The sequence below is a fragment of the Chiloscyllium plagiosum genome, unplaced genomic scaffold (genome assembly GCF_037043375.1).
Source record: "Chiloscyllium plagiosum isolate Xiang-an unplaced genomic scaffold, Cpla_swu_hap1 HiC_scaffold_34, whole genome shotgun sequence".
NCBI classification, from domain to species: domain Eukaryota; kingdom Metazoa; phylum Chordata; class Chondrichthyes; order Orectolobiformes; family Hemiscylliidae; genus Chiloscyllium; species Chiloscyllium plagiosum.
Genome location: NW_028270172.1, coordinates 4,250,292 through 4,274,877, shown reverse-complemented (window position 1 = coordinate 4,274,877; position 24,586 = coordinate 4,250,292). Strand labels below are relative to the sequence as shown.

The 24,586-nt window shown below is 39.7% G+C and overlaps 1 protein-coding gene across 5 annotated transcripts in view; it reads left to right on the top strand.

Moving 5' to 3' along the window:
• The window catches only part of LOC122564562 (cadherin-12-like), a 623,768-nt gene that overhangs the window by 456,827 nt on the left and 142,355 nt on the right, over window positions 1–24,586 (top strand). For all 5 annotated transcript variants that reach the window (XM_043719639.2, XM_043719638.2, XM_087978475.1 and 2 more), the window contains exon 5: window positions 999–1,166. In XM_043719639.2, the coding sequence (XP_043575574.2) occupies window positions 999–1,166 (168 nt within the window). The remainder of the gene's footprint in view (window positions 1–998; window positions 1,167–24,586) is intronic.

Genomic DNA, 24,586 nt, shown 5'->3' with positions numbered 1-24,586 from the left:
CAGACAATGACAAATTCTGTTTGATAACTTTATTTATGAAGTGCTGTGGGGCTTGTTATGCTGTTAAAGGTGCTGCATGAATGCAGATGTTGGTGCTTTAAAGGCAGTCAAACAAAACAAAGTTGAACGACAAAAGCAGCATTGAAATCACAACCTCTTCCAAATTTCAGAATGATGACCAATTGGTCCATCCCATCACTCACCTGAACATCAATGTGGAGGTGCCAGTTTTGGACGGGGGTGGACAAAGTCAGAAGTCACAAGCCACCAGGTTATAGTCCAACAGGTTTATTTGAAATCACAAGCTTTCTGAGTGCTGCTCCTTCGTCAGGTGCACAGAAAAAAGGCACACTGACACAGAGTTTATAGGCAGAGAGATCAAAGGATCATACAGTTAGTGTAAGTGGAGTGAACAAACCTAAGATAACTGATAGAGAACTTTGTTAGAAAGGAGATGCAAGTTTCAATTGATTAATATACAAATTCAGAATCTGTTTCAAGTCACTGTCCCAAGATAATTAAAGGTTTTATCATTGTCTGCCTAACTTTCCAAAATCAATCAGGAAGAGATACAAAAGGTGACATCTCAGGTCAGACACTGAATTGTAGGCGTGAGGCCTCATTCAGAATCTGTCTCTGAGTTTGATGTCAGGCTGGTCTTGTTCCAAAAGCAGGAATTTAAAAAATGCCACACTGACTGTGACGATAAATTGTGTAACAAAATAAAATGTATCTGCAAATAAGCAAACATCTTGGATGAAATTATTCATCCTAGTGTGTGTGCGTGATGCGTGTGTCCTTGAGAGAGCGTGTATGAGTGTGAGAGAGTATATGCATTGGAATTGCTTCCAACTGAATATCTATAAAGTGGGGTAAGTGCCAACTTGCAATGAAAGGCAAATGTGAGAGTCTGCCACATGTGCGTATTAATTGTAGTATTAATTACATAAGCAAATTCATGATAAATATTTGATTTTGTCTCTGCATTCCATGTTTAGGTGTCATAAGAACCGCTTTATCAAACATGGACCGAGAAGTGAAAGAAGAATACCAAGTTATCATTCAGGCCAAAGACATGGGTGGTCAAATGGGAGGCTTAGCAGGGACAACAATGGTCAATATCACTCTCACTGATGTTAATGACAATCCACCAAGGTTCGCCAAAAGTAAGTATTCCTTCTGATTTCTTCCATCACTTCACAAAGCACACAAAACCCTTTGACCCGTAATCTACACTTCAGTGATGTAGAAAATTGAATGAAATAATCAAACCTTTGGCTGCGGTGAATCTTTTCCAAGTCTGTGTTAGTCTTGGGTTAATGTGTGAGCAGCTTGTTCACCCATAAAGCTGGTTATCAGGTTTTGCTTTCTGTGCCGTTGTCTGTTCATTTCTGACGAATCCCCCCACTGACGAACTGCTCCCCCAGCTGAAGATAAATGGGTTGGAAACGTGTTCCGGGAGTTCACACTGCAGCAGGAAAACTGAGAGAAGATGCTTAGTGCAATGACAATGTGATGGATCCATGTGAAGACAACACATTTAGTCATGAAGAGTTACTCAGCTAACTCCCAGCAATTTGCATTGCCTTTTACTGCACAGATTCAGGCATTTGTAAAATGCAAACAAATAGAAAAATTGACATTTCTTACACACTTATTGCATCACTGTATTTTTTTGACATACAGTGTGTTTGTAGGAAAATTGGGTTAGCTAAGGGCCTCCTAAGGCACCTCACATCTCTGTTTACATACATTTGTGGATGAGACCCTATAGTATGAATTATTGTGGTTCAACGGCATTGATCAAACACTGATTTAAAGTGTGGTATTGCAATTTTGAGGCTCCATGTTCCAGCAATTATTGTCTAAATCTTTCACAGCTTCACACTTGGTTAATGCCATTTGAAAGGATCATCACATACTGGGTGAATCTCTCTGATGGCTGTTCCTAACATCAGTCATGCTTTGGAAATTTACCCTCATACCTTTTGGAAGTTTCAAGATGTACAGCGAGTGATCTGTCCAGTGTCGAAATACTGTTTTGATTGCTTCAAGTTTTCTGCCCTAGTTATGTCCAGGGACAGGGAAGGATATGGAACATATATCCTGTAGTGGAATTTAAATGCAATTAATAAACTCAGAATTAGCATCTAGTCTCATTGATGGTGACTGTGAAAGCAATTGATTGTTCTGAAAGAACCCATCAGGTTCAGTAAACCTTTAAGGAAGGAAATCAGCCATCCTTACCTTGTCTGGCCGATTCATAACTGTACACCCACAGAAATGTGATTAACTCTCAACAGCTCAGTGAAATGGCCAAGAGAGGCAATTAATTCAAGAAAAATAGCAATAGTGCATATGATGAAAGGTGTGTATTTATAATGTATATGCATTTATATATTTTTTAGTTTTATATTTTAAACCACTGGCATATGGGGTTGGAAATGGGTGAAGGGATTTAATAATTAACTAGGTCAGCTTTTTGGAACCTTTATTTTAAGTCAGCTTGTGTCAAAGAGAAAACTGTTTATATTGTGGAGTTTTATGACAGGGAGAGTGGACATTAAAATGTATTAGCTTGCTTTAATGTTCAGAATAATCAATGATGGATTTTTGGTTTAAAAAATCAGAGATGGAAAGCCTTTTGAGTTCAGTTGACTGAGCTCAAACATAGTTTCTCCCAGAAAAAGGAGATGGTTCTCAGTGTAGTTAAGTTTTGAGTTATCTCAGCCTAAGGGTTATGGTTTGTAAAAAACCGTTAGGCCAAGAGCGTTTGGCCAGAACTCTGCAGATTATTAAAGGACTGAAGAATTCTAAGCTTTCAGATGTGTGAGTGTTCAAGAAGAAAAAATCACATCTCCCAGGAACAGAACTAAGAAGAAACAGTTCAGTCAATCTACAACAACCAGCACAGAGAATGCTGGAGAAACTCAGCAGGCCTGACAGCATCTGTGGAGAGAGAAACAGAGTTAACAATTCCAGTCCTGTTCTTCAGAAGAGTCAGCATTTATAGACTCTCTCTAGTTGCCCTTGAGAAAGTGATGGTGAACTGCCTTCTTGAACTGCTGTAGGTAGACTCATGATGCCAATAGTGAGGGAGTTCTATTTGATAGTTTAGAATGTACGGAGATATCTTGGTTTCTTTATCCTTTTTTAGAGTGATAAATTTCTTTTGTTTTATTTGCAACACCAAATCTATAGTCTGACATGCTTATGTTTCAGTGAAAGGTCACTGCACTAAATGAAAAATAAAACCGAATGTAGATATCATTGTGGTATTTGATGTATCCAGCAGTAACATCAAGTGGAATTATACCAGGCAACAACTACTGGTCTTAGCAGTGATATTCACACTCCACTGAAGAATAAAAAATAAAGTGATTGTAAGAATGCTGCATTACCCTACAATCCCCTTTGGAACTGGTCTCCCTGAGCATCATTGTGCTGAGGTTGCATAACAGAGTTAGTGCTTCTGCTGTTGGACTCAGATGTCAGCTGTTAGTGCACTCACTAACCTTAATCACTCACTTCAATCCCATGAATGTCTTCCAGCACTGGGCATTGGTCAGTTAGTTGCACTCTTGACAGTTATCCCCACATTATTTATTTTACTGCCAACTCAATGTGTATTTGGATAACCTCCTGCTCAACTAACGATACTCCATGAAGAGTCATAGAGATCTACAACGTAGACAAAGGCCCTTTTGCCCATCATATCTATGCTGGTTAGAAATATCTATCTCTGTTCATTTCCATCATCTCCTTCAGCAAGACCTATAATACATATCTAAAAATTCAGGAAGTCTTCCCTTTCCCTTAATGGGTGACTGACCTTTCCTTCCCAGATCAGATTCTGTTCCACAGTACTCTCATCACCTGCCACAGTCTTTAAGAGATGGACACCAGCTTCACAAAGAATGAGTTACCGACAACACTCCCCCGTTCCCTTACCAATGTGCGTCGCCAATGAAGACTGCAGGGAAGCCTGGCAGAAAAGACAGAGCAATATAATTTGCAAACAGGAAGTTGGCATGCAGCCTGGTTACCACTCAATAGGAACTGAGTAATTGTACATCACAAACTCTGTGCCCATTTCAGAGATGAACCAACATAAGCTTTGTGGAGATTTTGGCTTTGTCCGTGCTCCATCAATAGGAAGCTGCTAGTAAGTTGGAAAAAATGGCTGCAAATATTTGTGGATTCATGCTTTCCCTAATGTCCTAAGTTAAATTGGGATAAATCCTAAACCCCAGTTGCAATCTTCCTGATCCCTAAAGATCAATGATACACTCAAAAAAGCTATATGTGTAGACTCTGATAATAGCTAGTGTCTAAATTCTCCATTCTTTGTAGACATAAAGACTCCTCGGGTGATAATTTTGTCTGCATTATTTATTCTAATAACTTACCTTGAATCTTCGAAAGGTTTTGTTGTTTAATGCTCTTCACATCTACAATAAGAAACTGGACTTTGATAAATGTGGAATCAGAGGCGGATTACCTACCACGCACTTTGAGCAACCTTTTAGGGCTGGTAGTGAGGTAGTGCCCTTGGATCGATGTGTCACTTCTCACCTCTGAGTGCCTGGGGCCATTACCCAAGTCTCAACTCTCATTTCCACGCAACTAAGGCGCTCCATGATTAATAAAAATCCTTTTAAGCAATCAAGAGTGAATCATTAGAATAAATAATGCAAAATTGTCTTTCAAGGAACCTTTGCATTACCAGATGATAGCAAATTTGCGCACTGGTTATAAACAGCTTTTGCTCATGGCTTATCTGTCATTTACACTGATATTTACAGATCAAGATTTTTCCAAGTGTGGTCTATTATTTAAGTTGGTGTAACTGAGGAAATCAGGGAGAGCAGTGGATACGCTACACTTACAAGGTAGTGAAGGCAATAAGTATCAACAAAGGTACTAGTTCCCAATCTGCACTTTGCATTTGTGCGTCTATTACGTTATTCACGTACTTATTGTTGACATCACTGGCAAGCCTGACATTTGTTGCCTTTGGTTGTAATTTTTTGAGATCACTTTGCAGGGCAGTTGGGAGTCAGCCATTACTCCGGGCCCAGAGAACATAAGTGAAATGAATACTGGGTCAAGATGGCAGATTCCTAAATGAGGACAATGAATGGAATGAGTTTTTAATGACAATCCAATAGTATTGATGGTCACCATGACTGATACTCACATTTTACTGCAATTTTATTAAATTGCAGTCTTGCTATGATGGTATCTGAATGTATGTCTGCTGATCATGAGTGAGGTCTCCATGTTCCTTGTCCTGCAACAGACTCAGGGAATGGGGATTTCAGGGCAAGGCAAGATATAATTAGGACAGTGGGGTCAAAAACTTAACCCTGGTGAAAGTAAGATGTTGAAGTTGTAATTGTTCCGTTTTGTTTGTTCGAGTGGGTGGATTGGATGTCGGTGGTGAGTGTAAATTGTGGTGGGCAAATTTGAAAGCTATACCAATCAAGCGTGGGCCGTGACCCAGAGAACATCACATCAGACAGGGGCAGAAGCTCGTTTGAACTCATAAGGTGCAATGATACAGATAAAGGGCAAGGGAGTCATGGGTAGTAGTCATGTCACTGGACTGGTAATCCAGAAGCAAAGACCAATGTTCACAGGACATAGGTGCAAATCTCATTGCACTGTTGAAATTTGAAATGGATAGAAGAGAAATCTGAAGTTAAAATAGCTGGCCTGGTGGCAGTTTATGCAGTCATGAAAACCCATCTGAACTCTTCTTCTGGTGCAGTGGCAGTGTCCCTATATCTGGGCCAGGAGACCTGGATTCAAATCCCACCTGCTCCTGGTGTGTATCTCTGAACAGATTGATTCAGAAAAGCTAAAAAATAATCTGTTCACTGAAGTTCTCTCAGGAAGGAAACTTTCTATCCTTACCTGATCTGGCACACAGCTAACTCCAGATCTACAGCAATATCATTTGCTTTGTTTTATTCATGCACAGGATCTGGGCATCACTAACTAGGTCAGCATTTTTTGCACATTCCTTATTGCTCAAACAGCAGTTAAGCGTCAACCCCAATGTTGTGGGTCTAGGGTCACATGTATGCCAGATCAAGTAAGATGACAGTTTTCTTCTTGCCCAAAGGGCATCGATGACCAGATGGGTTTTTCCTCAAATAATGGACAACAATTTCATGGTCATCATTAAACTCTTAATTCCCGATACTTTTTATTGATTTGAAATTCCACCACCTGCTTTGGTGTGATTTGAACCCAGGTCCCCAGGTAATAACTGAGGTCTCTGGATTAATAGTCTGATATTAAATCACTAATACCCTATCACTTCCCCCGTGATCACTCTTAACTGCCTTCTGAAATGGCCTTAGAAAACCACTCTGTTCAAGGCAAAAATGATGGGCCACAGATGTTGGGCACAGCAAAGATGCTGACATCCCACTAGTGAAGCAAAGAAAACACATTTCTACATCGAAGCACAAAGAGATATGGTTGTATAGCCAATCCTGGTTGCATAGCCAATGGTTGTATAGGATAGCTATCATACCTGAGTAATTACATGAATGGATGCTTTAAGGAAAGGGACAAGTGAAAATAAAGAAAACTAGGGGAGAAATATGAGAAAGAATTTACTCCCAGTGAGCTCACCAATAAACATGGGAATTGACCAGGCTCAGAAACTGGCACTGAAATGTTTAAAAATTGAGCAAATAACTACAAATGAAAAGTTAATAATGGCAATGAATTTGAGAAAATCTCCTGTTCCATTTAAGTGAACATGAAAAATTACATTGGAGAATATTCTCCATAATATTTCAAGATGGGATTCCTCATTTGTAATTTATACACCAGCTATGTAAATAGCCCATGAAGAGAGGAAGTGTTTTAACTAACTGGAGAGAACATTATACAGAAGTTATAGTTAATGTGGAAACTTTCATCTACCTATTGTTTGGATGATTGATTTATTTTCCGTAATTGGACTGGATTGTAATTACCTTTAGCCTCTGGTGAACAGAGCAAGATTTTTTAAAAGTCTTGATTTTTACTCAAGAATTACAAAAAAAAAATGCAATAGTGATTTCCCATGTGGACTGAGTTAGAATAATGTTAAGCTTGAACTATTTTATCCTTATCATAAATATATTTCACTTCAAGGGAAAAGTACGAGAGCAAGTGAATAAGTTCAATAAGAGATAAGACATTATAGAGTCATAGAGTCATAGAGTCATACACTATTGAAACAGACTCTTCAGTCCAATCAGTCCATGCCAACCATAACCATTGATTATTTGAGGAATTATAGATCAAAAATGTGCTGCCAATTACTGATAATGACAATAGCATTTATTATTTAAGCATGAATGGTACAGCAACTATTGACCTACCTGTGGACCCATGACATTAACATAGTTGTCACAGTTCCATTTTCTGTCAGTGATGATCTCCAAGATATTGAAAATGGCTGGACTCAGAATTTATCTTGAGAAATTCTTGCGGTGAGATAAGGAGATGAATGGCTTTCCTTGTGCTAGCTTTAGCTCGAATCAGTGAGGAACGTTCCTCTATCCTTCATCATTATCATGTTGTTGGGACCACTTTGTGCCAAACTTGGCCACATGCTGATGTGAGGTCAATGTCAATTGCTCACCTGGAAGCCATTGCTTGTTCTCATGCTTTGACCAAGGTGAAAATGTGGTCAGGAGTTGGATAAAACCCAACTGAGCATCAGGAAGTTATGAGGGAACAAGTGAAATTTGATAGCATCTTTGATGACATCATCTATCACTTTCTTATATTTGGGAGTAGGAGGATTGATCCACAATTAGCTGGAGTGAATTTGTGCTGCTTGGTGTAGGCAGTTGCAAAAATGTTATATTAAAAAGAGGAGACCTTATTTAATAACGCATAATTCATATTTTATTATTGGCATGAAAACCAAGTTCAGTTTCAATTATAGTATAAATAATGAATGTAGCAGCAGAGGAAATCCAGTATTTGCTTCCCCAAAACGTCTTGGTTTAATTCAGGCCTACATTTTTAAACTTTATTTAGTACATATCCTACTACTACATATTAGGGGTGGCACAGTAGCTACTTCACAGTGCTAGGGAGCTGGGTTCAATTCCCCATTGGGTGACTGTCTGTGTGGAATTTGCATGTTGTCTGCATGGGTTTCCTCCCATAATCCAAAGATGTGTAGGTTAGGTGAATTGGCTATGCTAAATAGTGTTAGGTGCATTAATTAGGGGGAATGGGTCTGCATAGGTTACTCTTCAGAGGGTTGGCGTGGACTTGTTGGGCCAAAGAGCCTGTTTCCATAATGTAGGTAATCTAATCTAATATTCTATCTCCCCTAACAAAACCAATCACTAAAATTACTTTGAATATTGAACCTTTTAAATGTTATGTTGATTAATTCATGGCAGTGCTCCTCTTCACATGCAGTTTGATTGTGATGATTGCAGTTTGATACAGAACAGCAGGTTTGTTAGAAATCTCCTGCTGCGTAATATATACTTTATCTTGCTGCTGTACCTGTTACAATACAGCTCTTAGGCTAATACCAGTCAACTGATTTCCAAAGAAAAAATACAGTTCTTTTGTAACTACCTGTAATGGGTCACTTCATTAACAGATGTATTGTTGGATAGAATGGAAGATTTGCCGAATAGTTAGTGCTTGACACAGGCAAAATGCATTTAACTCAATTTGATGTTTGAAACTTCAAGCTTATATCAATTCTAAATTAAACAATTGATATTTAACTAATTTGGGTACAGATGACTGATTAGATGGATTTATTTTGATCACCTGATCATGATATTGCCATTAATGATCTGTGCATTAGAGGTAGGGGTCATGCAGGGCAGTAGTACTGTCCCTACTTCTGAACTACGAGGCCTGCGTTCAAATCCCAATGGGTATTAATGTCTCGGAACAGTTTGATTAGAAAATATCAGTGGACAGGCTGACCAATTGATGGATCATTTATATCTTACACAGAGCATTTGGATTTAATGCATTTTCCTCCATAATGATTATTCAGTCCATTTGACATTTGTGATTTGTAATACTGTACATTCTTTCACTGCATGAATAATGCTCTGGTATTTTATACCTATACATCCTTTTTAATGTCTCTAACTTGACTTGTAATAATTACTTGAGGAGACAAATTTTGAACATTTTCAATGGGTTTCTGACTTTTAAAGATATCTGTCAAAGTAACTTTGGACTTCTGGTTTGGGATTTCACTGCGGCTAATTCATAATATGATGGTACAAATTCAGATCAGAAGTATAGAAGGTACAGTCAGTTCTGATATAATGCAATAATTCTGTTCAAGTCCAATCTTGTATTATAAGAAAATGGTGTAATAACTGCACTATTTAAACCAATGGGGTCAGGATCATGTTAAAGTCAATTCAGGGAAGGAAAGTTCACGTTCTACAAATAACGGTCAAAATTCTTCAATCACATTAAAGAGAAGTTGCATTGAAGAAACACGCGTTATCGCAGAACCGATTATGTTTACTGGTTGTGGTGAAATTTAGTTCGTAATGTTTTGGTAAATCTATCCTGAGTGAAGTAAGTTCTCCCCCTTCCATTTCTCTGGACATGACTCATTTAACTACTTAATCATAACTCCCTGTACAATTTAATTCAATATTGCAGAGAGGAAATAAAGAATATTTTACTTGAGGTGAAATTTGAAGGGAGACAGACACTTAATGGTAAGTAGAAGGTAAAAACCTTCAGAGTCATATTGGCAAGTCTTATTGAGACTAACAGGGCAAAGAGGGAAAAGACATGACAGGGAAGCCCATTAGATTAGATTAGATTACTTACAGTGTGGAAACAGGCCCTTCGGCCCAACAAGTCCACACCGACCCGCCGAAGCGCAACCCACCCATTTACCCCTTTACCTAACACTACGGGCAATTTAGCATGGCCAATTTATGGAACCATGGATGGAATCTGTCAGTAGATAATGGATAGGATGTGGGCCTAATGTTGCTCAGTTTGAAGGAATGCTTGGGTAGTCGATGGAGATAATGGTAGGAAGATAAGTTAGTGGCTGGCAATTAAAGACATTGATTTCAACCTTCACTGCATTGGCATAAACTCGATTTGGAGATGCCGGTGTTGGACTGGGGTGTAAAAAGTTAAAAGTCACACAACACCAGGTTATAGTCCAACAGGTTTAATTGGAAGCACTAGCTTTCAGAGCGCCGCTCCTTTGTCAGGTAGTTGTGACAACCACCTGATGAAGAAGCGTCGCTCCGAAAGCTAGTGCTTCCAATTAAACCTGTTGGACTATAACCTGGTGTTGTGTAATTTTTAACTTGGCATAAACTGTGGCTCTTATGCTGTCTGTCCCAATTGAGTACAGTAACTGCAGAGAAAAATACGGGCAAATTCTGAACACAACTAATAATAGTGTCACTGGAAATAAAAGTGGAATACTGCAGTTGCTGAAAATCTGAAACAAAACAAAACAGCAGATCTGGCAACGTCTGTGGCGAAAGAAACAGAGTTAACACTTAGAATCTGAAATGGAAATAGTCATACTGAACTTGAAACGTTAACACTGTTTCTTTCTTTAACGATGCTGCCAGACCTGCTGAGTTTCTCCAGCATTCTCTGCTTTCATTTCCTTGAAAGTTACAATGAGGGATTGGGAAAAATCAAAGGAAATCTTACACCATTGTTCCAAAAGATTAGAGTTAACTAGAATTGCACAAAATATCCCCTTTACAAAGGTATGTGGACGGGCCCTGAATAATCCACATATCTCAGTGTATGTTCACTAATATTTAATCATTAATAAAATTTATTTAATTTATTTAAACCTTAAGCAATTTTCCCGCTGGTTTATGATTACTTGGATTGCTGTTTTCTTATTTTTGAGATATAATATTTTCCACCCATCAATCTCTTTGTTCATTCTTTTTTTATAAACCAGCTTCTTAGTTTTGAACCAAAATTTCTATTCTTGAAATAATTGCTCACTTTTTGTGACTGAGTGCTCTTATTATCCTTTTGAAATTTGCTGATGCTGGAATTGTACTGATTAGTAAAGAGAAAATAGCTGAGGTAACACAGAAGTTTTAAAACCCATTCCATATTCCTCAACATCTCTGTCATTAATTAACAATCTTTAGGACAGTATGGGGACCTCACTGACTTTTGGCTTTGCCATTTCAATCCTGTCATTAATTCTAACCTGGACTCTCATGTCCCTGACAATACAAGGTGATAGAGCTGAGTCAGGGAGCTCGGGATGCTTCATGTACTTTCTGACGTTATCTTTGGGATGATGTTATGAATAGCTGCTCATGCTGTGTTTTTCTCTCCCAGATCATCTGACAAAAACTCACTCCTAAATCCCATTCCAACAGTCAGGGAGAAGGAACTCAATGTGTTGCTTCATTTATTTATTTATCTTTGTTTGTTCATCTAATATGGGCACGGCTGGCTGAGCTAGTGTTTATTGTCCATTCTCTGGAGAAGGTGATGATGAGTTGCCGTCCTCGAGTCATAGAGATCTGTACCACAGTAAAAAGGCCCTTTGGTCCATTACATCTGCACGGATCAGAATCAAAATCTTCTAATCCCATATTTCCTGGTCTTGGCCCATATCTCTGTATGCCTTTGGAATTCAAATGCACATCTAAATATTGTAATACTTAGTGTGATGAGGGCTTCTGCCTCGACCACCCATATTCCCACCATCTTCTGAGTGAAAAGGTTTTTCCTCACATTCTCTTGAAACCATACCTTCAATCTATACACTTGGTCATTGATACCTCCATCTTCCTACTTCCCTATGCATGCCCCTCATCATTCTATACATCTCAGTGATGTCTCCTCTCAATCTCCTCTGCTCGAAAGGTCCTCTTGAACAGCTGCAATCACAGAATCATATACCGCAGAAACAGGCCATTTGGTCCAACCAGTCTGTGCTGAACATAATCCCAAACAAGTCCCACCTGCCTGCTCCTGGCCCATATCCCTCCAGGGAACCCTTGTGATAGTATTTGCATAATACTACATTGCAATGGAATTACAGATTGCTGTGTTTATGTGTAATGATAGTGTAAAGATGAAATTAAATCTACTTTGATTAATTTAAGGTTATCTATACTTTTTCTTCTTGTGAGGTCACTATGAAAATTTCATTGAGCCCATTCTGAGGCTTTGGATGAAGAGTTCTTGTTGATGTGTGGGCAGCACATTTTTGGTCTCAGATGTTACAAATTCTTCTCAGGAACAAAATCTGTATTTCAAAACTTATCTTTTTGGAAATAGAATTTATTAACATCTACATATCAAATGTTACAGATATGCATCACCACTAAATTAGTCCATATGCTTTTTGGAGGCATGGTGGCACAGTGGTTAGCACTGCTGCCTTACAGCGCCAGAGACCTGGGTTCAATTCCCACCTCAGGCAATCGTCTGTGTGGAGTTTGCACATTCTCCCTGTGTCTGTGTGGGTTTCCTCCGGGTGCTTTGGTTTACTCCCACAGTCCAAAGGTATGCAGGTTAGGTGAATTGGTGATGCTAAATTGCCCGTAGTGTTAGGGGTAGGGGAATGGGTCTGGGTGGGTTGGTGTGGACTTGTTGGGCTAAAGGGCCTGTTTCCACACTGTAAGTAATCTAATCATAACTATGATGTTTCTAAAGAATGTTTTATTCAGTCTGTGAGAATTCTAGCCTAGTATCAATAACTTGATATGACAGTAAATTGAGATTACTCCTACAATTATAGATTCATAGAGTCATAGAGATCTACAACATGGAAACAGACCCTTCAGTCCAACTCGTCAATGCCGACCAGATATCCTAATCGAATCTAATCCCATTTGCCAGTACTTGGTCCCAAATCCCTCTAAACCCTTCATATTCATTACCCATCCAGATGCTTTTTAGATGTTGTAATTGTACCAGCCTCCACTACTTCCTCTGGCAGCCCATTCCACACACACACCACCCTCTGCATGAAAAGGTTGCCCCTGAGGTCCTTTTATATTTTTCCCCTCTCACCCTAAATCTATGACCAATAGTTCTGATTTCCCCCACCACAGGGAAAAGACCTTGCCTATTTATCCTATCCGTGCCCTTCATGAAATTTGTAAACCTCTATAAGGTCACCCTTCAGCCTCTGACACACCAGGGAAAACAGCCCCAGCCAGTTTAGCCTTTCCGTCTTGCTCAAATCCTCCAACCCTGATGACATTCTTGTAAATTTTTTCTGAACTCTTTCAAGTTTCACAACATCCTCCCAACTCCTGTACTCAATACTCTGACCAATAAAGGAAAGCATACCAAATGCCTTCTTCACTATCCTATCTACTTGTGACTCTACTTTCAAGGAACAATGAACCCGCACTCCAAGGTCTCTTTGTTCAGCCATACTCCCTAGGACCTTACCATTAAGTGTATAAGTCCTGATCTGATTTGCTTTCCCAAATGAAGCACCTCACATTTATCGAAAGTAAACTCCATTTGCCACTTCACAGCCCATTGGTCCATCTGATCAAGATCCCATTGCAATCTGTGGTAACCTTCTTCGCTGTCCGTTACATCTCCAATTTTGGTGTCATCTGCAAACTTACGAATTATACCTCCAATGTTCACTTCCAAATCATTTACATAAATGACAAAAAGTAGAGGACCCAGCACCGATCCTTGTGGCACTCCACTGGTCACAGGCCTCCAGTTTGAAAAACAACCCTCCACCACCACCCTCTGTCTTCTACCTTTGAGCCAGTTCTCTATCCAAATGGCTAGTTCTCCCTGTATTCCATCAGATCTAACCTTGCTAACCAGTCTCCCATGGGGAACCTTGTTGATGCCTTACTGAAGTCCATATAGATCACATCTACCGCTCTGCCCTCATCAATCCACTTTGTTATTTCTTCAAAAAACTCAATCAAGTTCATGAGACATGATTTCCCACCCAAAAAGCCATGTCCCTAATCAGTCCTTGCCTTTCCAAGTCCTGTCCCTCAGGATTCCCTGCAACAACGTGCCCACCACTGATGTCAGGTTCACCAGTCTATAGTTCCCTGCTCCTCGGATGCTGCCTGAACTGCTGTGCTTTTCCAGCACCACTAATCCAGAATATAATTCCCTGGCTTTTCCTTACCACCTTTCTTAAACAGTGACACCATATTAGCCAACCTCCAGTCTTCTGGTACCTCACCTGTGACTATCGATGATCAAATACAGAGGAATCTCGATTATCCGGCATTTGGTTATCCTACTATCGGATGATAGAACATAGAACATAGAAAAATACAGCACAGAATAGACCCTTTGGCCCTCGATGTTGCACTGACCTGTGAACTATTCTCAGCTCGCCTCCCCCTACACTATCCCAAAATCATCCATGTGCTTATCTAAGACAAGATCGCAAGGTCCCAATGCTTGGCTAAACTATGTTGTGAGTGTGTCTATTGTTCCAAACTTCCCCTGTTCAAGGCATGAATAAACTATATTTCTGTTTTATCCCCAATGGGATTGTTGAGGGTCACTTCCAAAATGGTCTTCACAACAGAGAGGGGAAAAAATGCCACAAATTGCTTTAACAGGAACAGAAAGAAGATGATAGAAAACAAAAAAACATACAAAATAAATACAGAAAAGAAGTCAAAAGTCAAAATGCCTCTGTTCATAACAAAAGTTTTTTTGAGGTGATTTACCCACATATTGCCAGCAATGAGGAATGACAGTTTGAGGAGAGGTTGGAAATTGCCAGACAATTCATATTGGGACAGAGAGATTCAAGAGGAGGTCCAATCAATGTTTTCAGAACAATAAGAGGTTTTAATAGAACAGTTTGAAATAAACTGTCCCATCATTCACCAGGATGTTGCCAGCAATGAAGGGTTTGAGTTGTCGGGAGACAATTTTTATTGGAGCGTCAGAGGTTCAGATGTGACATTGTAGAGGTTTATATTTTTTATTTTCATTCAGAGAGAAATTAATATTTAGAACATGAACAAAAAATTATGGGATCTGATTCCGTCAATAATTCTGAAAGGAGATTGGAAAGATAGTTGAGGGTGAGCAAATTGGAGACAAAATTTGGGGTGCAGGATTAAACAGTACTGAACTTCCAAAGGGCTAGCACTTGCATGATGGACTAAATGATCTCCCTCTGTGTTCCAAGTTTCAAGACTGATACTGTTGGCATTAGCTCCAGACAGATACATAGAAAATCAATCTGGCTGTCTTTGCTCTGTGGAGAATTATTTGACCTTATATTGTCCTTTGAATCTTTCTGTGAAACTGTGGTCACGTTTGCTCAGAAATGAGGAATCACAGCTGCCAATGTGCTGTCAATGGTACGTTTGATAACAAAGAAAATCAGGCATCTAATATTTCCTGTGGAATTTATTATTGTTGTATACATTTGTGTAAAACTACATTTTAGACTAAATAAAATAAATTATAATGAGAAAAATATTTTACATTATTAGGTGTTCAAAATTCTGGGGATTTTGGAGTTAAAAAAAGCAATATTCATTTAAATTTCAAATCTGGAGCTTTTTTGATATGAAGGACATGGAAGATATAGAAAATGAGGAAGTAGTTGGTGACATCTTGAAAAATGTCCATATTACAGAGGAGGAAATGCTGGATGTCTTGAAATGCGTAGAAGTGGATAAATCCCCAGGACCTGATCAGGTGTACCCGAGAACTCTGTGGGAAATATTGCTGGGCCCCTTGCTGAGATACAGAGGAACCTTGATATTCTGAAGGACATGGTGGGGAGTATTTCATTTGGTTAATTGAATTCCAGATAATCGAACGCGAGATAACATAGTTTAGCCAAGCATTGGGACCTTGCGATCTTGTCTTAGATAAGGATGAACGAGAAAAAAAAGGAAAAGAAAGCAGCTATAATTAAGGTAAAGATATGAACATTAATTCCAGTAATTTTTATCTGACTTCAGAAAGTTGGTCTCCAGTGGAGGTTCTTGCCTGTAGGAATATAAATGCAGGCAGGTGCTGTTTATTGATGGCAGAAAAAATGCTCAGTAGAACCAGGGATCAGATTCTGGCAACAATGTGGATCGATAATCACGTCGAACAGACTGGGGTGTCTGGAGGAGCTGCCTGTGTTCCCCAAGAGAAGCAGGAGATTTATGAAGGAAAGAAGATAGAGGAGGTGGCACTCAAGAAAAGAATTTAAATTAAAACTCTGTTTTGGCTCTAGGAGCAGGGAGAGAACAAAGAACAGGAATTCTTTGTGTTGAAGGCAATCTGAAGAAAACCAGTAAGTCAGAAATAAGTACCTTTGGGTTGAGATGTTAAACGGAGGAGGGTCTGCACACTCTCTCAGGTTGATGTAGAAATTGCCAAGTTATTATTTTGAATATGGAATGGAATCTGTCTCTACCACAAGCACAATAACCATGCACTCAGTTGGAACCCTTGCTGAGCTTTCAGCTGGTTAGCAGGACTTCCAGAGCTGGGCTGCACATTGACATCATTTTGTTAAGAAGGTATCATAAGGTTTACCTGTAGATCTGCAGGAGCAGAACTGAGATTAAGATAATTACTCAGTGTTATCCCTGGCCAAGGACCTTAATTCATCATATCCCCTTCAAGTAGTAATAATAGAGACCAGGGATTAGGCTTCAAACACTTTGTTAAGTGGTTTTAGATTCATCGCTACACTCTGGTATATTGATTCATTACATTCTTGAAGAGATTCAATCAACTGAGACATTTTCATAAGAAATTGAGTTCAAGAGGCTTGTTAATGTTCTCTGTGATGTTGTGTTTCTGTGGAGGGAGTTTCCAGGTGAGTGATTGTGGAGTTGGGAGTTTGGGACCAGCCTGAAAAATGTAGAGTGTCTTCAAAATACCTTGTCCTTCAGAGAGCGTATTTTGTGCCATTATAGCTTATTGTAGGAGCTTTGATGAATCATCTATCGTCAAACCATTCCCGTGAATTTTCATCACAAATTAACGAATGTTGACTGACTGATATCAGCCATCGGTGCAGATCCATTTGTCTCCATTTGAACCTGAGAAATGTCAGGGTTCTAAAAATCAGATTTTGCCAATTATTATATCTCTGTTTTGCTGAACAGCAGCAATGATGTACTAGCATCCTGATTCTCTCTGTCATTTGGATCATCTGACAGGCTTTAATGTTTACATTTTCATTCTAGGAAAATAAAGCATTGATTGTAGCAGCAGTGTTTGGTCGAAATGTGATATTTTTGTTGTTTATGAGCACACAGGCAGATCATCTGATGTCTCACTGGGACTTTACATGCAATGTCATAAACTTTTCAGCTGCTGCTAAGTTCATAGAAATGTAGAACAAAGAAAATGAGAGCAGGAGTAGGCCATTCAACTCTTTGCGCCTTTTCTGCCATTCAATATGATCATGGCTGATCATCCAACTCAGTCACTTTCTCCCCATACACTTTGATCCCTTTATGTCTAAGAACTATAATTATCTTCATCTTGAAAATAATGTTTTGGCATCAACAGCTTTCTGTAGTAGAGAATTCCACAGGCTCATCACTCTCTGGTTGAACAGATTTCTCCTCATTTCAGTTCTAAGTGGTTTATTCTGTATCCTTAGAAGTGGATCCTTGTTTCTGTGTTCCCAATCACCAGGAACATCCTTCTTATTTTTATCCCATCTAATTTTGCTGGTTTCTATGAGATTCCCTATCAATAATCTAAACTCCAGTGAATATAGAACTATCTAATCCAGTCTGTCTTCATAGTCAGTCCTGCCATCCCAAGAATCAATCTGGTAAACCATCACTGCACTCCCTCCACATTATATTGCAACTGCCATGCAACTCACTCACTTGTAATTTATAGTTTACAAATTTACTGAAGTTGCTGAAAGTTGAATATTTCTCTTAGAAAATGTTCTTTTCTCTACATTTATTACGCTTCTATTTTGAGAAAAACAACTCACGTTCTTTCTGCCATGATGTTTCAACTGCTTAAATTCTATTTCAGCGTCTTCTAATCTCGGGGAAATTTTACTGAGAGTCATGTGTGTTCGAAGTATGTAATCTGTGAGGCTTCTATCAACATATTCTCTATTAATGGGTTTTACAAGAGCCTTGGGAAAAGTTGATGAAAAGAGAGATCTGGGAGTTCAGGTCCATTGTACACTGAAGGTTGCAGCACAGGTGGATAGAGTGGTCAAGAAGGCAGATGATATGCTTCCTTTCATCGGACGGGGTATTGAGTATAAGAGCTGGTAGTCATGTTAAAATTGTACAAGACATTGGTTTGGCCGCATTTAGAATATTGTGTACAGTTCTGGTTGCCACATTACCAAAAGGATGTGGACGCTTTGGAGAGGGTGCAGAGAAGGTTTACGAGGATGTTGCCTGGTATGGAAGGTGCTGGCTATGAAGAGAGGTTGAGTAGGTTAGGATTGTTTCATAAGAAAAAAGGAGATTGAGGGGGGATCTGATTGAGGTCTACAAAATCATGAAGTGTATAGACAGGGTAGACAGAGATAAGTTTTTTCCCAGGGTGAAGGATTCAGTAGTGAGAGGTCACGCTTTCAAAGTGAGGGGTGAAAATTTTAAAGGGGACACACATTGCAAATACTTTATACAGAGGGTGGTAGGTGCCTGGAACACGTTGCCAGCAGAGGTAGTAGAGACAGGCACAGTAGATTCATTAAAGATGCATCTGGACAGATGCATGAGTAGGTGGGGAGCAGAGGGATACAGATGCTTAGGAATTGGGCAACAAGTTTTGACCATAGATTTGGATCGGCTCAGGCTTGGAGGGCTGAAGGGCCTATAGCTGGGCTGTAAATTTTCTTTGTTCTTTGTTCTTCATCAACTGACACGAAGGATTTGGTGAGGGTGTCAAAGTGGAGGACAGGTATAAACTTTCTGACAGTTATTAACAAATCCCCTCATCCAACTTTGCAAATGTTCTGAATTTGTGTTAATTCTGAATGGGCTGCAAATATACCCCTAAAACCTTGAACGCAACAGAACCCAAAGCCAGAAAAGGTATTTTAGATAGGGAATGCGGGAAATTTTCCAGGATTGTTCTGGGATAAAGGATCTCAGTTACAAGGAGAAGGCAGAAACTTTTGGATTGTTCTCCTTAACAGGGAGGTTAATTGGTGATTCCATGAAGACTTTTGAAATGGTAGGACACTTCAGCAGGATAGAGAGAAAAGAATCTCTCTCATGGACAATAAATATGGGTGATAGATTCAAACGATTTTCACTCAGGAAATTGCAGGATATGAAACACTCTCCATCAAACATGACAGAAGCTGATATGAAAATTACAGCTGCTTGGGAATATGGAATTAACAGGGTTCAAGTCAAAATATGGTGGATTGGAACTCAACAGGACTATTCTTTCAAAGATGTGGCCTCCTCTATGTTGGGGAGACAGGCCGCCTACTTGTGGAACATTTCAGAGAACACCTCTGGGACACCCGCACCAACCAACCCAACCACCTCGTGGCTCAACACTTCAACTCCCCCTCCCACTTCACCAAGGACATGCAGGTCCTTGGACTCCTCCATCGCCAGACCATAGCAACATGACGGCTGGAGGAAGAGCGCCTCATCTTCTGCCTAGGAACCCTCCAACCACAAGGGATGAACTCAGAATTCTCCAGTTTCCTCATTTCCCTTCCCCCCACCTTGTCTCAGTCCCAACCCTCGAAACTCAGCACCGCCTTCCTAACCTGCAATCTTCTTCCTGACCTCTCCGCCCCCACCCCCACTCCGGCCTATCACCCTCACCTTAACCTCCTTCCACCTATCGCATTTCCAACGCCCCTCCCCCAAGTCCCTCCTCCCTACCTTTTATCTTACCCTGCTTGGCACACTTTCCTCATTCCTGAAGAAGGGCTCATGCCCAAAACGTCGATTCTCCTGTTCCTTGGATGCTGCCTGACCTGCTGCGCTTTTCCAGCAACACATTCTCAGCTCTGATCTCCAGCATCTGCAGTCCTCACTTTCTCCTATTCTTTCAAAGGACCAACGCAGGTCTGATCAGCTCATTAGCCTTTGTGATGTAGGTTTCAATGATTTTATGTGGCAATTGCGAGAAGTGATTTGAGAGACGTATCATCGCAATGTATTTCTTACCGCAGTTACTAACAGACAGTGCTAATCTCATCCTAGTCCTCATACAGCTCCTGCAGGATAGGTCAATGCCTCCTCATTGGAGGCACAGACACCGTCTCTTGATTGCGGACAGCTATGAGCCTGTTATCCTTCTTCAGCTCCTTGGGGAAATGTTACAAGATGCCCTCTCGAGGGGCATTCAGTATCTTGCTAGAACCATTAGATCACTGCCATTCCCAATCATTGATCACTGGATTCTGGCTCTTGTGGAAGGAAGATATCATGGATATGAGACTTTTCACTTTCAGGTAGGTGTTTGACTGCTGCCTGGAGGAGTTAGAAAAAACATGCCCAGACAGACGTACTTCACAATATCAACAACATTTGCATTTATTTATCTTTGTTAAAATATCTCAAGCCCTTTCACTAAAGCGTTATGGGACAGAATCTACCACTGAGCCACACAAAGTGCTCTTAGCCAGAGTGACCAATATCTGACCAAAATCTAAAAGGGTGAGAGAGAGTTTGAGCTGTAGACTGTTCAAGCAGGACCTGCCAACATGAAACAAAGCCACCAATCCCATGAAGCTCATGGTCTAACTGAGATACCCATCAGAGAGAACAGAGAGGACATCAGTTCATTCAAATCGAGACCACTGCTTCAACGCAGCACTCTCTCTCTGTATTTCACTGAGGTGTTAAATTTAGTGTTCAATTGTCTGGTGTGGGAATCAAAGTCAATTTTGTCAATTTATTCACAGGATATAAATATAGCTGTCTAGACTAGAATTTAATGCTCATCCCACCCCTGACAACAGACAGACTAGAGTCTAAACTAATGTTCAGTGTTTTATCATTCAGATTATCAATGTACCTTTAAGAGACTGCTTGTGATATCATCATTGCAATGTAGCATCTGACCTGAGGATACAAAGATCTCATACTCCATCTTCTTTGGGATTGCTTCAAGCATGACATGCCAACGTTTACGCACTCCTCTTTATAACCGACGTAGCTTAATGTCAACCCAGACACCGATGTATCTGTGGTTGAAATATATGTCTACAGTAGTGAGCTGCAATAAATATCTGTTGGATTTTTCAGCATAATGCCAACCACATTTTGTTCCTATGTTACAGTCTAACATCATCACTGCATCAGGTATAAATACCCTCCTGGAAGTAAAACACATGACACAATGAGCCTCCAAAATGCATATTTGCCTCATCTCAATATGATGTGAAGGTGCTGGTATTGGATTGGGGTGGACAAAGTCAGAAGTCACCTTACACCAGGTTATAGTCCAACAGGTTTATTTGAAATCACCAGCTTTTGGAGTACTGCTCCTTTGTCATCTGACATCCTAACCTCATTTCATTATGATAGAGTGATCTACTCCAACATTATGTTAGATATCAACAATCACAGAGCAAAAATAAACAGGGCTATTCAGTCATAATAGTTTCATATGTTGACATCAAACACACTCTAGGTCAAAGGAAATTTCATGCTGGTATAAAATGACAATTAATATCAACACAATCTCTCACAGTATCTTTAGTTGTTCCTTGTGGAGTGTTTCTCTGATCTGAAATCCACAGGGATCCATAGTGATACAATAAACACATCTCCAAAGGGCCTGGACACAGTCATGATTTGCTGCTCATTAAAGTTAATGGGTGAAAAATGACAGACTGTGTTTTGTGATCACCTGCAGTTCGCTCCTAGAGATACAAGGCCCTGCTGGTAATATCTTATACCCATTTGCTCACCTCTATGCACTGCTAAATGCAAACTTCAATTTTCTTACTTTTCTTTTTCACAGACTTTGGTTTCTCTCGGTTATATCTTATTCCACCTGCTCTTGATTTCTTCTCTGTCTTTCCTCTTAGCGCACATTCTCACCTCTGTCTGATACTTTATGTTCAGAATTGCTTTCTTTCTTTTTAAAAAAGAATGACTTCCATGACCTCACAATGTGTTGTAGTGCTTTACAGTTACTTTTAAAATGCACTCTCTTTTGTAAAGCAGGAAACATGGCAATCAATTTGCACGTAGCAAGTTCCTGCACACTGTACTGTGATATAATCAGATAGTTTGATTTTGGAATTGTGATTAAGGAATAAATAAGGAACCAAAAAGAAATTCCAAATAAAAAGCACAATCTGCAGATGCTGAGAATCTGAACCAAACACAGAGAATGCCGGAGAAACTCAGCAGGTCTGGCAGCATCTGTGAAGAGTCAAACAGAGTTGACATTTCAAGTCTTTTCAGAACAGAGAAATAGCAATACCAGACTTGAAATAGTTTGCATGGAAGCATTGCAGTCAGGCTGCCCCTCTTATAAGTGGGCTGCACCTATGGTACAGAGGTTGCCTGGGCTAACGTTAAGCTATTCAGATACTTACAGTCCATCAGCATGCCATGCTCCAAGTAACCCTCGTAAGATGGAGTGTGGGACTTTTGTACCCTCTGGTTATAAGATTGCTACAGTGGTGAGATCATTAGCAAGTCTCTTAATGTTGTAAAGAGGTGAGGTGGGTATGGCTGTCTTTGATATCAAGGCTACATTTCACCAATTGTGGCATCAAGGAACTTTAGCAAAACTAAAGTGAATGGGACTCATGGGAAACTCCCGGACTGGAGTCAGATCTAGCACAAGAATGTAATGGTTGCTTGAGTTCAATCATCTCAGTACCAATAGCACCATAGGATAAAGCAGCCTACTTGACACAATATCCACAAACAACCACTCCCTCCACCATCAATGTTCAGTAGCAGCAGTGTGCAGTATCTACAAGATGCATTGTAGAAATTCACCAAGGCTCCTTAGACAGCAACTTCTAACCCCATAGTCACTGCCATTTTAAAGGACAAGGACAATAGATACATGGGCACACCACCCCCTGCAAGTTCCCCTCCAAGCCACTCACCATCCTGACTTGAAAATATTGTTGCTGGGCCAGAATCCTGGAACTCCCTCCCAAAGGCATTGTGGATCTACCTTCTTCTATCATGTTGTTTGATGGGTTTGATGCCATACTATGAGTTTGGATTCAAGACAACCTGGTCAAGAAGGCAAAAATCAAGAAGTGGCCTCAGACTTAAACTACTGGCTAACAACTTATTCTAAGTTAAAAATAAATGCTGCTACATAGCTAGTCGTCGATATCTCAGACTTTTACTTATAGTTTAATTACAGAAAGGACAAAACTATTTTCTTTGCATGTCAGCAACCATGTTGCCAAGCTGCTAAAGTATGTCAAATGTTTCAATTGAATAACCTCTAATTCTCAAAACTTGAGAAAACAAATTCTAGACTACTTAACCTCACTTCACAGGACAATTCCCTCATCCCAGGAACCAGTCCAGTGAGTCTGTCATTACACTCTCAGTCGGGTAGCTTTATTCACCCCAAAAATAAAGCGAATAAACTGTACACAATATTTCAGGTGCAGCCTCTCTCATGCAGTGTAAGATTCACAAAAATGGTCTGACCTTCATTCTTTCGAATGTTATCATACAAAGACTTTAATGTCATTTTTGCAATTACAACTAAGTCTCAACTCCTTCACTGTATCTTGAATTAAATAGGATTAGGTGTATTCTGATGGTGTAATGTCATTTTAAACTGAACCCTCGAAAATTATGTTGACCACTTTGCCTGTAAAACAAATCAAGGGGAAATTAATTCCTATTTCTTCTTTCTAATAACGTGTGCTATAAAAAGAAATTCTTTCATGCTTCCGCACTTACCTATCTCAAAGGCTTTCAGTGGCACTCTATAAAAATTTACAGGACTTAAAATGATTGCAGCTCTGTACCAATTAATGAATTATACTTGGATTATGTAGCTGCCAGTGACTAGAATGAACTACACTATTGGAACATGATGAAATTGGTTTGGCATTCAATCTTGCAACCCAGATAAATGAACTGTTCAGCTCGCAACAAAATAGAAACTTTAATTCCAAGGATGATGCCAGGCATGAGAAATTACTGTTTTCAGAAGGATGAGATGCTGGAATTATTTCTCCTGGGACAGAGAAGACTGCCTCATTTAACTTTGTCAGATGACGATGTGAAAGCAGAAAACTGTTTTCTCTGGTTGGGATATTCTTGAGGACCCTGAGAATGATGACTTAAAGAAGGAGGAAATTGGTCAAGATAATAAAGACAAAATATTTTGATGCTGGAAATCTGAAACAAACACAGAGAATGCTGGTGAAACTCAGCAGCTCTGGCAATATCTAAGGAGGAGAAACAGAGTTAATGTTTCAAGTCTAGTATGGCTTCTTCAGAACTGTTGGTCAGGAGGGTTTTTTTGAAGTTGTTTGAGGATTACAACATCTTGCTAAAGTGAATTGTAGTGGTTTACTCTGTTTTGAAACAAAAAGGTAGAAATCTATTTTGAATAGAGAACAAATCAAGGCCAAATATTTAACAGGTATAAAGGGTGGCTGGTGGGATTG